Source organism: Schistocerca cancellata, chromosome 4 (assembly GCF_023864275.1).
Source record: "Schistocerca cancellata isolate TAMUIC-IGC-003103 chromosome 4, iqSchCanc2.1, whole genome shotgun sequence".
Lineage (NCBI taxonomy): Eukaryota > Metazoa > Arthropoda > Insecta > Orthoptera > Acrididae > Schistocerca > Schistocerca cancellata.
Genome location: NC_064629.1, coordinates 753,139,007 through 753,155,369, shown reverse-complemented (window position 1 = coordinate 753,155,369; position 16,363 = coordinate 753,139,007). Strand labels below are relative to the sequence as shown.

Genomic DNA, 16,363 nt, shown 5'->3' with positions numbered 1-16,363 from the left:
AGTATACTTATTATTTGGAAAAAACTATTTTTGCAGGTTGGTAGATGATCGCTGTGTCGTTTGTCCGGAGGCTGGAGACTTAAGTAACCCACCAAAAAAATTTCGAGGTGAGGAAATATTAGATTTAAATGCTTTTACCTAATATGAGGCAGTTTGAATGTGCCACAAGTATACTGCACTAAATTTTATCTTTCACATACACACTTTTTTCCAGACTGCTTGTTTAAGATATGTCCTATGAACCGCTACTCAGCCCAGAAACAGTTTTGGAAAGCTGCAAAGCAAAGTGCTAGTTCAGCAACGGATGCTGTTCTTTTAAAACGATTACATGTGAGTAGTCTAGTGATATGATAAAGTATTAGTTTATTCAAACCTGTAAGATATATAACTGATGATAAATTTTTAATTATTCCAGCATGCAGCAGAAATTGAGAAAAAACAAAATGAGACTGAGAACAAAAAAGTTCTAGGCAATGTTGTGACATATGGCAGTGTCACACAGGTAAGATATTATGAAACTCTGAAACGTAGAGTATTTGTATTTGGGTTTTAGATCCCCCCCCCCCCCCCCCCCTCACACACACACACACACACACACACACACACACACACACACACACACACACACACACACACACACACAGAGAGAGAGAGAGAGAGAGAGAGAGAGAGAGAGAGAGAGAGAAGAGCAGGCAGAAATGCTGTGTTTTAGTGCCACATAAAGCTGTATTTTTTGTATTGGGGAAAATTAATTGACAACATAATACAGAAATCACAGGTACAGGTTTCTCTCTTTCGTATTATACTTGTGTAAGAGCTAGTCAGAATTCAGAGCTGTGTTTTACAGCTGCTCCAACAACTTACTGGTGTAATTACCTATGCTGGACACAGGTTTGTCTGATGTTTAGGTAGTGGTAAATTTGCCTCTGCTTTTGTTATGCAAATTGGTAATTCCAGTAAAATGATGATTCTCGAACTGGAAGGTGTTTATTCAAATTTTTTGCTCAAAGAAATTTCCAAAACTGAAATGCAAGTGTCAAGGGTCAGTAGAGTGGTAGCTTAAAATTCCTGTTCAACCGGTTGGGTTATTGGTCAGTTGAATCGCATCTCTCCCACATTGCAGTATCTTGAGGAGTGAGAACATGTAACATTATTGATGGATTAGACACACAATGATTACCATTTTCACTAATGTAGCATAAATGGTTTTTCTACAGACATCATTATTCTCAGCAGCTAGTGTGATGCATGCGTTCTTTCTCACTATTGCTTGTGTGACTTAATTTGCTGCCTTAATTAAGTGCACAAGGTGGGCCTTTTCATTGAATTTATTCTCCCTCGTCATGCCTTTTCCTCTTTGTTTTCTGTTAATTTCTTTTCTTATCATCAAGTATCACTATGATTTCTTTGTCTTCAAGTAAAAATACCCAACATAATAAAAGTATCCACTCAGTAATAAATCATGAATGATGGTATCACCACATATTACAGAGTGACTAATCGTTATAATACAATAGGGTCTGGCAACATACAATTTGTCATGGGAGAGGCAAACACCAGATTTCAATTCCATGTGAGTGTACAAGAGAGTTGCTTACATGACACTTTTGTGTACCTATTTTGAATACTGCACATTCCTCTGGAATCCTTTAAACCTTTCATGGTTACAACTGAATTTGAAAAGTTTTTTGAAATTTAAGATGATGATGGTTTTCTTTCAACACCATTAATATACTTTCACTTCCAAATTAATGTGTAAGCTCTCCATTGTTTTTCACAGTGGGAGCTAGAACACTCCTGTCCCACAAACCAATGCAGGATACCATGACTGATTGATTTTGTAATTTTATCTTTTATCTTATAAACAAACTTTGGTAGGAAATAATGTAACGGACACATTAAGTATACATTTATTTGATTACTGTCAGTGTACAAAGATATTCATTATATTTTAGTTTTCTTGAGAAATTATAAGCTCAAAACTTACAAAACCTTATACACCATGGAACTTAGAAAATCATGGCGTGTTGCAAAGTGGTGCAGCACAAGCTGCACAAACAGCTATTTTTCTCTTGTCTTTAGACTTAGTACAGCAGTATCTGCATTGCTTCCTAGTTTCACTGTTGTTCAGGACATATTTGCCTACATTCACTAGCCAGACATCATCTGACACATGAGAAACTCCTCTCTTTGCTGGATCACAGTGGGCACTGAACCCCTCTTTTTTTCTGGATGAATACACATTAATCAGTTGGCCTGCTAATCTGAGATGAAAGGTCAACTGATCTGTCTTCTGCCATTCAATCTGGTACAGTACGTACCTATCTGTCTATTTTTCTTTATTCATCCTAGGATCATCTCACAGTGATATATAATAGGCCAAAATATAAAACACAACATACATAACATGTTTTAAGGGGATAGGACTGGCAGCCTCCAGGGATGAGACAGGTGTTTGGTTGTGGCCTAGATTGGGGAACCATCCCAGCTTTTGCCTTAGTGATCCAGGAAAATCACGGAAAACCCATATCAGAATGGCCAGACAGAGCAGTTCTATCCTCTCGAATATGAGGTCAATGTCCTACAGTGGCAATGCCTCATTTGGTAATTCTCTATTGTATACAGTTCCTTCATTTACACACAAATTGTTTAATGTAACATGCTAAATAAAACATAGTTTCCTTCTTCACTGCCCACACACTGAGGACATCCACTGATGACTCCTGAACTACTTTCATACTTACTGTGTGAAACATAGTTCCACTCTTCACTCCTGCTCACACTATGGCACCCACTGATGGCTCTGAACTGAGAAGTTACTGCTGTGCCCCTTGCCTCAGTACCGGACTCCACACTCATCTCTCCACCTGGAAAACTTATTTTCATCTTAACAACACCATTTGAATGAGTGGTTATATTGAGAATATGTGTTGTGTGCTGTTAATTATCTTTTTGATCACACTAAAGTTATTAACTGTAGCTGCTGTGCTAGTTTATGGAAAGCATATCCACAGTTACGTAAATGTGAGTTGTATGCAGGTATTCAGTAGGTTTCGTGTTCAGTCAGTCATGTTTGGAATACACAATTTTGAGGTTTCCTGTTGTAGTTTTACAAGTTTTCTCGAGAATGTATGTAAGTAAGTGATTTATGTACCATAACTTGGATAACTATTCACTCCAGTAGAAGTCTTAAAGAAGTTTAATGTTTTGTGTTAAATACACAGACGCTGTTCATACAATATGGTTCATGCTATACCAGTTGGGAAGAATGTTAATTATTCATACTCTGCCCACACCCTGTCTCTATTGAATACTAGCATGCATTAGTATAAGTCTGGCTCTACTGAATCTCAGTGTGCAAAAATAAAAGTGTAACATAACAAATATCCAATATGAGATTACATTGTATTTTTAATTCTAAAACTTTTCTTTATTTTTTTTGTTTATAAATAATTTGAAAAATGTTTTTATTTCTTTCTTTTTCAGCTTCTGCACTTAAAATCTAACAAGTACCTCACTGTTAACAAGCGTCTGCCAGCTCTCCTTGAAAAAAATGCAATGCGTGTTTACTTAGATGCTAACGGAAATGAAGGATCATGGTTCTACATATTGCCATTTTACAAATTACGTGCTACAGGAGATAATGTTGTTGTTGGTGATAAAGTTATATTGAATCCTGTCAATGCAGGGCATCAAGTTTTGCATGTTGCCGCAAACTATGAACTGCCTGATAATATTGGCTGTAAAGAGGTACTGTCTGCATAATTTGATTGGCTGAAGGCCATCCCTTATTGCCAGAATTGTCTGCCTGCATTAAAAAATATTGAAATTTGTCATTGAATGCTGTTTCTTGATAAACTGTTCCTTCTTACCCTCACCTTTGTATTTTGATTTATCACAAAACAGTTTCTTTCATTTGCAGGTGAATGTTGTAAATGCTAGTACATCGTGGAAAGTGACGTTATTTATGGAACACAAAGAAAACCAAGAAGAAATTTTGAAGGGTGGTGATGTTGTTAGATTGTTTCATGCTGAGCAAGAAAAGTTTCTTACCATGGATGAATACAAAAAGAAACAGCATCTTTTTCTTCGAGCAACAGGACGAACTTCTGCAACATCTGCAACAAGTAGCAAAGCTCTGTGGGAAGTGGAGGTAAGCATACATATCTTCAGTTGTCACACCAGTTCAGACTTACTATAATAAAGTTATGGTGTCATGAGTCCTTTTAAGCTGGTGATGGTTGAATTCAAGCAAAGTGTGGTGTGCAGTGCATGCCTAGGTGTGGAGAGTATTTCATTTAAAAAGAATTATTTCCCTTGCAATAGTCAGTTTATCATATAAAGAGAAGAATGAGCTGTCACTGACAATCATGTGAAACATGATAATATTATGATGGTTAAACTTTCTTTTTTTTACTTGGAGTGAAGTGATATTTTTCATATATTTGTGTTTCTTCTAGGTTGTTCAACATGATCCGTGTAAAGGAGGAGCTGGCCACTGGAATTCCCTTTTCCGATTCAAACACCTAGCTACAGGCCAGTATTTGGCAGCTGAAATTGATGATGATGACACATATGATCCCATGCGTGCTAAACTTAGAGGTACAGTTGGAGCTATTCTTCATTATACGTTATGAGTGCTTTAATTTTCCATTACAGAGGTGTTTAAAATGTAAATGATGTTCATGGAACCTTTGATACTTAAGCAAAAATGTCTAATTTGGAAGACTGAAGATGAGTATATTGTGTTCTCATTGGAACATGCATCAATTTCATCCAGAAAGACTCACTTTCCTTGTTTAACTCATTAACAGTAACATGTATAACAGTTTCTTCCCTATCAACAGTGCTCCATAGTTCGTGCTTTAATACCTTTCATGTGAAATAGGTGACAGTTATTCTGTATTGCATTAGGTGTTCGTTTATTGACAGTTTTCTAGTTTGGCTTCTATACATGCTTGTCTGTAGAAAAATACGTGTTGATTACTTACTAATGAGATATTGGTAGAGCTTAATAATAAGCAGTACCCTGTTGTCATTTTCTGTTATCTTAACAAACCATTGTGCTGTACATACAATTTTATTATTACTGGTGCCACATTGTCTGGCTGGAATATTAGTGGAAAACACCTTATCAAGCTGTGAGTTTCAGTAGTTTGGGAGAGGGAACACTAAGCAATATAAGGTTTCACAATATGTTACGGCAGCCCACAGTGTTCAAGGTCTGTGATTGATATGATGATGATTATAAATAAAATTTGCAGTGTTCAGGAAGCTATATATGACCCCACCTGGGACTGAATGTCAAATAGTGAAAGAGTTCATTTAGTCATGATTGCATTTGTCTCTATTTAAGTGCTCTCCACAGCAGTTTATTTCTGCTGACTGTAATCTTTTATGCAGTCATCTATGTGACACTGTGATCCTATAAAATTGTCTTTTGGCACTGCCATAATTTATCATTGTGGCTTTTATATGAGTCTTGTCTTTTTCAGTTATGCAGTTTCTTGTTACAGATACACCATCTTCCTATAGCTGTGCTGAAACCCTCCATCCCCCTTTTTCTCTCCTTTTGTTGGCGTCCAAGAAATATAATCTTCATTTTGGTTTTCCAGACTCTCTAACTCAGTGTCATCAATTTTTATCTTCTTCTTATTTTATCATTTCTCACTGGAGGGGGCACCTATTTGTGAATACACTAGTACCTAAATTATCACATTGTGAATTCTAAACTGATAATCATGTTTCATGTTTTCTTTAAATGTATAATAATTTTTTCGGGTACATTCCACAGTCAGACCATTAGTTTCTAAAGTACTGTACCCGAGAGGATCTTGGTGTAAGTGGGACACAAACTTAACAAAGTGAAATAAGTTCATGTACCAGTAGCTCAGCACTTTTTGGAGCTATGTTTAAAGTGATTGTTGCTGTAACACATGTGGAAGTGAGGAGAGATTTAGAAATTAAAATAAAAGTATTAGGACACTGAAGATATGCTGTGAAAAGTACAATACAATACAATACTTGAAACTTTGGTATTTTGCTATATTTTAACACACATTTATGATATTTATATAATCTTACATTTATAACTTTTGTTGCAGATCCTCAAGGTGGACCAGTGTTCCATTTAGTTTCTGTTCCTCATCCCAATGAAATTGCATCATTGTTTGAATTGGATCCAACTACACTAACACGTGGAGACTCCCTTGTCCCACAGTCATCTTATGTTCGCCTTCACCACCTGTGTACTAATACGTGGGTTCACAGCACATCTATTCCCATTGACAAAGATGATGAGAAACCTGTGATGTCTAAAGTAAGTAATATCCATAAAAATGAGACCCGACACCTGTATTGTTGAGATTTGCTGCAGTCACATGCAGAAGGGAGACTTCTACTGACTGTGTATTTTCCATCCATCCTAAATCTGAAATCGCAATCAGTTGACTTTTCTGCCATTACTTAGTTATCTTTGTGTTCATATCTGCATAAATGGTTAATGTGTTTAGTGTTCCTGTTAGTTTTACATTTTACTGCCATGTGCACGTGCAGTAGATATGTGTTGGGGTTTTACAGAATTATTTTGTACTTTGTTTTGAGAGAGTATCTCTCCTTCTGATTTTTTTATTCTTCCTTCTCTTGTCCCCTTCTCCTCCTATTTCTTCTCTCTCCTCCTCTCTTCCTATCACTTCCTTCTCTCCTCTCCCAACTCTCTTCTTCTTGCCTCCACCCTCAGCGGACCCACAGCACCCTTACAATCTTTTTTGAGTAGGTGCATTGTGAGTATGGCGCAAATTGCAGTATTTCTTCTTTTTCCTGTGGTGCAATTTTACGCTCTGATTATATCTTATTTCAGACTTGGTTTGTTGGACAGATTATGAATATTCCCTGCTCACAGTCAAACTTGCTCATTAGACATTATGGATTTTCACCACTTTATCTGTTTTACAGGACTTCTTTCAGTTAACTCATGGTTGGTCCTTACATTTCGGTTTGACCTACACTTGTCACAGAAGTGCGGGCAATGCGGGGAAGAGCCAGTCCATGTGTTCTATGGCAGCCTTCTAACTATGCGGGGTATGCACTACTGATGTCTGAGCTGTTACTTCCTTGCACATCCTTTTGGGTTTGCTGGGGCACTAGAACTCCAGGCAGTGACCATCAAACCACGTGGCCATTGCTCACGCTGAGTTGCCCCCTTGGGTAGAGCTGTCATTTGGAATAGGTGGCATCACAATGAATATCTCACACAGTGAAAACTCGAAAGTTATTAGCCAGTGACATGGAGGCTTTGGCAGTCTCTGCAGACAGACCTAAATGCTTCAATGCAGACTGACTCCAAGAATCTTGTGTCCTTACCCACCCTATGGGAGAACATCAAAGCGAAGCGGATTGTATAAACTTATTCCCCTCAGTACTAGTTTGCACCTGAAATGTTGGAGGATCCTTTCTATCTTATAAACCAACATTGTTTGTAGGGATCCTTTCTATCTTATAAACCAACATTGTTTGTAGATAACATTAAAAATGTACTTGGAGAAACCACTTCCTTCAGTAAATTAACAAGAGACTAATTAAAACAATGAATTCTACCCTGTACTGAGTGGTACTTGCTTGCGAGAATCTCGGTGACATACGTATTACCATAACACCCCCCCCCCCCCCCCCCCCTACAAGAACATGAACGTGTTACTGCATTTAATTTTTCACTGGGAGCTATCACTGTTGATGGATGAGTAATTATGGTAAACCTGAAAAAGCAAGGGCTGACACTGGAGTGTTCGTCATTGCTTTTTTATGGGGCATTCGCTTTGTGTGAAAGGAAAAATCACGGTCTGCTGTTGTGATGTATAGCCGCATTTCCCACCATGATGTGGTGCTTTTTGTTTTATCCTGTTCTTGTTGATGCGGGTCATAGTAAATTAAGAACACTTTATCCAGGGTAAAAATTCGCAATAAAGGTAGTGCCAAAGGCAACTGAAAGATTATGATCACTCGAGAATAACAGAAACCTATTCTGAGGGAAGCCTCATCCCAGGTGGCTTGCATAGTGGTATCCGTGGGGGCTGCACCATGTGTAGTAACGTGAAGCAGTGCAGAGATGGTGCATTGTAGAACAGAGCATCTTGGCATGTACCAATTGATTAGCTACAAGTTTAGCTGGCTCCTGGCCTGGAACTGAGTGAGCAACTGAATGCTCCTGCTGGAGACTTTGCTGTAAGTTTCTAGCATGTGGATGTATGTCCATATCCACATGACTTGGTAACTGTTTCCTCAATAGCACCACTGCTAGTTTCCTGATGTGCACTTCTCTGAAGTGTGGCTAGTGCCCTCTGGTGCTGCTTGTAACATGTAGGCAAACCTGCAGGATGAAGACATGAAGACGTCATACAATCAGCATACGTAGTCAGCCTGTGCCTAATATCTAACACTTTTAATGCCAAAGCTTCAGGCGTGTGTCTTCCCACTGAACTAACAATTCAAGTTATGGAGACAGTAGCCGGCTGCTTAATGAAAACTCATATGAGTAACCATCATTCTGTGTCATTTGTGGAGATGATCATCCTCCTCAATCTCAGAAGTGTGCTACCCTATTAAGGGACATAAAATTCATGAACTTAAACTCTCTGATCACTTCAGATTTTTTTTTTAATCTCAGGTAAAGTAGGACCAATTGTGTCCCATCCCAGTGGTATCGAATTTTGTCACTGCTGTGGCCAGGTCATCAGCAGTACCTCAGATATTTACTCCCTACATTATTTCAGTGTGACCTCTGGTAGTCGCAAAGGAAATTAACACATGGAGGATAAAAACAATGTTCTCATGAGCCTTCTGCACTACCATTTTCAGGTATCTCAACTCCTCACACTGGAGAAGCAGCATCCTCCTTTGGTGTATACCAGTGATGGGGCTCCTTTTAGGCAACCACCTCCCAGATTTGTACAGACCAACCACCCAACGTCTGCCAGTGGCTGAAGAAGCCGTGGACTGCAGGTCCCAGGGGTGCCTGCTTCTCTTTGGTTCCTACCCTCACAGTGGATAAGTTCTCTTAGGATTGCCAACCCACTGTAGTAGTTGAGGAGAAATAGAAGTCTTGGGATAAGGCTACTCAGGTTTCTCCGAGGCACCAGATCTCCACATGCTATTGGAATCAGGATCTATGTGTGTAGATGTTGTTCCACCCGCATCTGTCACAGTGATCCTGTGGTTCAACCTGTTCCCTGGCCCCATCACACCTAACCAGGACACCCTGAACATTATAATTCGATAGAACTCCAGTGAATATTACTGTTGCTTGTCAGAACAACAACAATTTAACTACTACTACTACTACTACTACTACTACTACTACTAATGTACTTTTCTGCAGTCTGTGTTACTCTCCAAGAAACATATTTCACGGCCATTCACCATCCCTTTGAGTTGCGGTGCCTTCTGTTGGAACTGTACTGGAGGAATCTGTATATTGATTCACACACGTCATCAATTAATAGCTTACCCTATGCATACATCAGACGCAATAGCAGCGTGTGTGAACAAAGCCAGCAGTCACCATTTCCCACTCAGGGAACTTACGAACCTCGAGATGGCCACCTTAATCTTACAACTTTCCCTTCCAACCCTTTATCCTACTTTTCCATTTCAGTGTATTGACCAATTTGTTTCTGATCTTGATCTGTGTTTCCTCAATGATGGTAGTCCTATCAACTTCAGTGCCTTTCATGGTACCTTCTCAGTGAGTGACCTTATGATCTCTTCTGCCAGTCTCTTGGCTTCACTAAAATTGTCACTATATGATGATATTTGTGACAGTTACATTATCATCTTCTGGTGATACTGATACTGTCAGTTCTTTGTCACTACCCTGACTGAACAATTTCCATGTTGTGCTCCCCAAAGAGCCAATTGCAGTTGTGTATCTCTTCCGTCACCTTTGTTCCTGCTCTGTCAGACTGTATCACAGAGATTGTCAGAGATGTCTGTGACGTGATCATCCGCACCACTGGAAGTGTTACCCCTCTTTCTATGGGCCGCCCTCCACCAGTGACAGATACCACTTTTGCCAGAGACTCTATAATGGCTATTCAGGACTATCAAAGGGCCATGCAAATCTCAAGTGATGTCCTTCACAGATCACCCTCATTGCTTTTAAGTGGCTCCACACAAAGGCTTGCTACCTAATTAATGACAGTAAGAAGGAATGTTCTAAGAGCAGAGTCTCCTTGGGATGATATACCTTTTCATCCCAGGTGTGAGACAAGTTTCGTAGTCTACTAGACTGCCAAAGATTGACAACTGTTCCAGTTCTACTCCTTCTTTGTGGTATTCTGACTATTGTGTCACTTCTTGTTGCACATGTCAACAAAGTGGGGATCTTACTTCTTCAATTCCTGCAGTGCCAACTGTTGCTCATTTGTGCAATCACCATATAATTACTAGTTACCGACTCGTCAAATTCATTTTGCATACTCACCCTCAAATGAGTTTTTCAGTCAGACTGCACTTCAAAACTCTCTGCTGGGACCTCCACCTACGACTCTTCCCCTTAGAATGTACCCTCCATGTATTCTTGTGCACTCTTCCTTGGTTAGTTCCCATATGACAGGTTAGGACAAAATAATTTCAAAAGACCTAAAGTTTCAGTTGCCCTCATGATCTTTTGGCATTTGTTCCTCTCAGTTCTTCAGTAGTATTAGGGTACTACTATTATTTACACTGCCGGTTTTAAAGCTGTGGATACCACAGGATATGCTTTTTCATCTCCCACTGGTCAGGAACAGCATTTATTGCCAGAAACATAGTATTTTTACAGCAGAGCTGGTAGCCATTAACAAAGCCATGCATTATATTAAAACAGACCTCTCACATCCATGTTTCAATGTGTAGTAACTCAGTGAGCATTCTCCAGGCTACTGATCAATGTTACTCCAGTCATCCCATGTTATCTGATATTCACAGTCTTCTCCCTGAGTTTCGTCCTCCTGCCTGCTCAGTTGTCTTTCTCTGCGCCCCAAATCATAAGGGTGTCCCAGGGAATGAACTGGCTGATTGTTGGGCTAAAGAAGTTATTTCTTGCCCAACATTTGCTTTGACAAACCTGGGTGCAGAGGTGTGGGTGCAAATCTCTACTCATTCATAGATAGATCATCATATGGTGGCCTACTGCCGTGTCTAACAAACTCATTACTATCAAGGAGATTATGAATGCATGGCACTCATCCTTCCATTTCTCCCAGAAGGAATTCATCATCCTGTGTTGCTTCTACATTTGCCATATCAGATTAACCCATAGTTTTATCTTATGTAATGAGGCAACCTCATGTTGTGGTTGAGGCTCACAGCTCTGTTGGAGAATATTTAAAACATATTTGGTGAACTCTTTCCCTTTAGTAAATTTCAAGGTGGTTCTATCTTAATTAAGATGATAAATCCTACCCAATCCCAGGTGTTACTCTCTTGCAAACAACTTGGTGATGTACTTGTTACTATAACATCTCATAAAAATCCCAGCATGGTAACATGGCACTGGGACTGATTTTTCACTGTAAAAATAATGCTGCAGACAGATGAAGAACTACGCAATTACTTGGGAGACGAAGGATCCAATCCATGCATTGTGTATGTCAAGAGTTACCAAACTGCAATGTCGAAACCAGCACATTCATCCTCACTTTTGAGGGGACTTTGTCTTCAGGAAATGTCAAAATCACCATTTGTTGCCACAATGTGAAGTTGCATTTCTTGCCCCCAATGCGACGCTGTAAGTGCCAACATTCCAGGCATGTGTCTTCCTGGTGTACATATGACCACATTTGCGGAGACTGGGGCCAGATACTTCATGAAAATTCACCATTGCCTGTGTCAATTGCAGGAACAACCACCCTTTCTGATCACCTATTCAGTGAATGTACAATTCAGGAACTGAAGGTCACTAATTGCCTGTTATATTTGGAAGCTCAGAAGAAATACAATCTATTGTATCTAGTTTCAGTGATATTGGCTTTTGCCATTACTGTGAGCAGTTTGTTGGCATATTTATTCTCTCAAGATTGAACCTGCAGTATTTGCACGAATAAACTTGAAAACGGTGGTGATAGGCCCTCCTATAAAATGAACATCAACAAAAGTAAAACGAGGATAATGGAATGTAGTCGAATTAAGTCGGGTGATGCTGAGGGAATTAGATTAGGAAATGAGACACTTAAAGTAGTAAAGGAGTTTTGCTATTTGGGGAGCAAAATAACTGATGATGGTCGAAGTAGAGAGGATGTAAAATGTAGACTGGCAATGGCAAGGAAAGCGTTTCTGAAGAAGAGAAATTTGTTAACATCGAGTATAGTTTTAAGTGTCAGGAAGTCGTTTCTGAAAGTATTTGTATGGAGTGTAGCCATGTATGGAAGTGAAACATGGATAAATAGTTTGGACAAGAAGAGAATAGAAACTTTCGAAATGTGGTGCTACAGAAAAATGTTGAAGATCAGGTGGGTAGACTACGTAACTAATGAGGAGGTATTGAATGGGATTGGGGAGAAGAGGAGTTTGTGGCACAACTTGACTACAAGAAGGGATCAGTTGGTAGGACATGTCCTGAGGCATCAAGGGATCACAAATTTAGCATTGAAGGGCAGCGTGAAGGGTAAAAATCGTAGAGGGAGACCAAGAGATGAATACACTAAGCAGATTCAGAAGGATGTAGGTTGCAGTAGGTACTGGGAGATAAAGGAGCTTGCACAGGATAAATTAGCATGGAGAGCTGCATCAAACCAGTTTCAGGACTGAAGACCGCAACAACAACAACAACAACAACAACAACAACAACAGGGCCTCCTCTCTCGTGATTCCTGTGGCACAATCTTCAGGAACCACTGCTCACACCTGGCTAGAAAAGCAGCATTCTCTTCCGGTGTCTCCGCTGACAGGGCTCCCTTTCAGGAACCCTCTCCCCAGAAAATCAGAATCAAGCGACTTCATCTACATCTACATTTATACTCCGCAAGCCACCCAACGGTGTGTGGCGGAGGGCACTTTACGTGCCACTGTCATTACCTCCCTTTCCTGTTCCAGTCGCGTATGGTTCGCGGGAAGAACGACTGTCTGAAAGCCTCTGTGCGCGCTCTAATCTCTCTAATTTTACATTCGTGATCTCCTCGGGAGGTATAAGTAGGGGGAAGCAATATATTCGATACCTCATCCAGAAACGCACCCTCTCGAAACCTGGCGAGCAAGCTACACCGCGAAGCAGAGCGCCTCTCTTGCAGAGTCCGCCACTTGAGTTTGTTAAACATCTCCGTAACGCTATCACGGTTACCAAATAACCCTGTGACGAAACGCGCCGCTCTTCTTTGAATCTTCTCTATCTCCTCCGTCAACCCGATCTGGTACGGATCCCACACTGATGAGCAATACTCAAGTATAGGTCGAACGAGTGTTTTGTAAGCCACCTCCTTTGTTGATGGACTACATTTTCTAAGGACTCTCCCAATGAATCTCAACCTGGTACCCGCCTTACCAACAATTAATTTTATATGATCATTCCACTTCAAATCGTTCCGCACGCATACTCCCAGATATTTTACAGAAGTAACTGCTACCAGTGTTTGTTCCGCTATCATATAATCATACAATAAAGGATCCTTCTTTCTATGTATTCGCAATACATTACATTTGTCTATGTTAAGGGTCAGTTGCCACTCCCTGCACCAAGTGCCTATCCGCTGCAGATCTTCCTGCATTTCGCTACAATTTTCTAATGCTGCAACTTCTCTGTATACTACAGCATCATCCGCGAAAAGCCGCATGGAACTTCCGACACTATCTACTAGGTCATTTATATATATTGTGAAAAGCAATGGTCCCATAACACTCCCCTGTGGCACACCAGAGGTTACTTTAACGTCTGTAGACGTCTCTCCGTTGATAACAACATGCTGCGTTCTGTTTGCTAAAAACTCTTCAATCCAGCCACACAGCTGGTCTGATATTCCGTAGGCTCTTACTTTGTTTATCAGGCGACAGTGCGGAACTGTATCGAAAGCCTTCCGGAAGTCAAGAAAAATAGCATCTACCTGGGAGCCTGTATCTAATATTTTCTGGGTCTCATGAACAAATAAAGCGAGTTGGGTCTCACACGATCGCTGTTTCCGGAATCCATGTTGATTCCTACATAGTAGATTCTGAGTTTCCAAAAACGACATGATACGCGAGCAAAAAACATGTTCTAAAATTCTACAACAGATCGACGTCAGAGATATAGGTCTATAGTTTTGCGCATCTGCTCGACGACCCTTCTTGAAGACTGGGACTACCTGTGCTCTTTTCTAATCATTTGGAACCTTCCGTTCCTCTAGAGACTTGCGGTACACGGCTGTTAGAAGGGGGGCAAGTTCTTTCGCGTACTCTGTGTAGAATCGAATTGGTATCCCGTCAGGTCCAGTGGACTTTCCTCTGTTGAGTGATTCCAGTTGCTTTTCTATTCCTTGGACATTTATTTCGATGTCAGCCATTTTTTCGTTTGTGCGAGGATTTAGAGAAGGAACTGCAGTGCGGTCTTCCTCTGTGAAACAGCTTTGGAAAAAGGTGTTTAGTATTTCAGCTTTACGCTTGTCATCCTCTGTTTCAATGCCATCATCATCCAGGAGTGTCTGGATATGCTGTTTCGAGCCACTTACTGATTTAACGTAAGACCAGAACTTCCTAGGATTTTCTGTCAAGTCGGTACATAGAATTTTACTTTCGAATTCACCGAACGCTTCACGCATAGCCCTCCTTACGCTAACTTTGACATCGTTTAGCTTCTGTTTGTCTGAGAGGTTTTGGCTGTGTTTAAACTTGCAGTGAAGCTCTCTTTGCTTTCGCAGTAGTTTCCTAACTTTGTTGTTGTACCACGGTGGGTTTTTCCCGTCCCTCACAATTTTACTCGGCACGTACCTGTCTAAAACGCATTTTACGATTGCCTTGAACTTCTTCCATAAACACTCAACATTGTCAGTGTCGGAACAGAAATTTTCGTTCTGATCTGTTAGGTAGTCTGAAATCTGCCTTCTATTACTCTTGCTAACCAGATAAACCTTCCGCCCTTTTTTTATATTCCTATTAACTTCCAAATTCAGGGATGCTGCAACGGCCTTATGATCACTGATTCCCTGTTCTGCACTTACAGAGTCGAAAAGTTCGGGTCTGTTTGTTACCAGTAGGTCCAAGATGTTATCTCCACGAGTCGGTTCTCTGTTTAATTGCTCGAGGTAATTTTCGGATAGTGCACTCAGTATAATGTCACTCGATGCTCTGTCCCTACCACCCGTCCTAAACATCTGAGTGTCCCAGTCTATATCTGGTAAATTGAAATCTCCACCTAAGACTATAACATGCTGAGAAAATTTATGTGAAATGTATTCCAAATTTTCTCTCAGTTGTTCTGCCACTAATGCTGCTGAGTCGGGGGGTCGGTAAAAGGAGCCAATTATTAACCTAGCTCGGTTGTTGAGTGTAACCTCCACCCATAATAATTCACAGGAACTATCCACTTCTACTTCACTACAGGATAAACTACTACTAACAGCGACGAACACTCCACCACCGGTTGCATGCAATCTATCCTTTCTAAACACTTTCTGTACCTTTGTAAAAATTTCGGCAGAATTTATCTCTGGCTTCAGCCAGCTTTCTGTACCTATAACGATTTCAGCTTCAGTGCTTTCTATCAGCGCTTGAAGTTCCGGTACTTTACCAACGCAGCTTCGACAGTTTACAACTACAATACCGATTGCTGCTTGGTCCCCGCATGTTCTGACTTTGCCCCGCACCCGTTGAGGCTGTTGCCCTTTCTGTACTTGCCCGAGGCCATCTAACCTAAAAAACCGCCCAGCCCACGCCACACAACCCCTGCTACCCGTGTAGCCGCTTGTTGCGTGTAGTGGACTCCTGACCTATCCAGCGGAACCCGAAACCCCACCACCCTATGGCGCAAGTCGAGGAATCTGCAGCCCACAAGGTCGCAGAACCGTCTCAGCCTCTGATTCAGACCCTCCACTCGGCTCTGTACCAAAGGTCCGCAGTCAGTCCTGTCGACGATGCTGCAGATGGTGAGCTCTGCTTTCATCCCGCTAGCGAGACTGGCAGTCTTCACCAAATCAGATAGCCGCCGGAAGCCAGAGAGGATTTCCTCCGATCCATAGCGACACACATCATTGGTGCCGACATGAGCGACCACCTGCAGATGGGTGCACCCTGTACCCTTCATGGCATCCGGAAGGACCCTTTCCACATCTGGAATGACTCCCCCCGGTATGCACACGGAGTGCACTTTGGTCTTCTTCCCCTCCCTTGCTGCCATATCCCTAAGGGGCCCCATTACGCGCCT

At 40.9% G+C, this 16,363-nt stretch overlaps 1 protein-coding gene across 1 annotated transcript in view; it reads left to right on the top strand.

Moving 5' to 3' along the window:
* LOC126184403 (inositol 1,4,5-trisphosphate receptor) overlaps window positions 1-16,363 on the top strand; it is a 372,462-nt gene that overhangs the window by 35,461 nt on the left and 320,638 nt on the right. Inside the window, exons 3-9 of the mRNA XM_049926787.1 lie at window positions 37-107; window positions 215-330; window positions 416-502; window positions 3,487-3,750; window positions 3,923-4,153; window positions 4,461-4,602; window positions 6,105-6,319. Of these exons, the coding sequence (XP_049782744.1) occupies window positions 37-107; window positions 215-330; window positions 416-502; window positions 3,487-3,750; window positions 3,923-4,153; window positions 4,461-4,602; window positions 6,105-6,319 (1,126 nt within the window). The remainder of the gene's footprint in view (window positions 1-36; window positions 108-214; window positions 331-415; window positions 503-3,486; window positions 3,751-3,922; window positions 4,154-4,460; window positions 4,603-6,104; window positions 6,320-16,363) is intronic.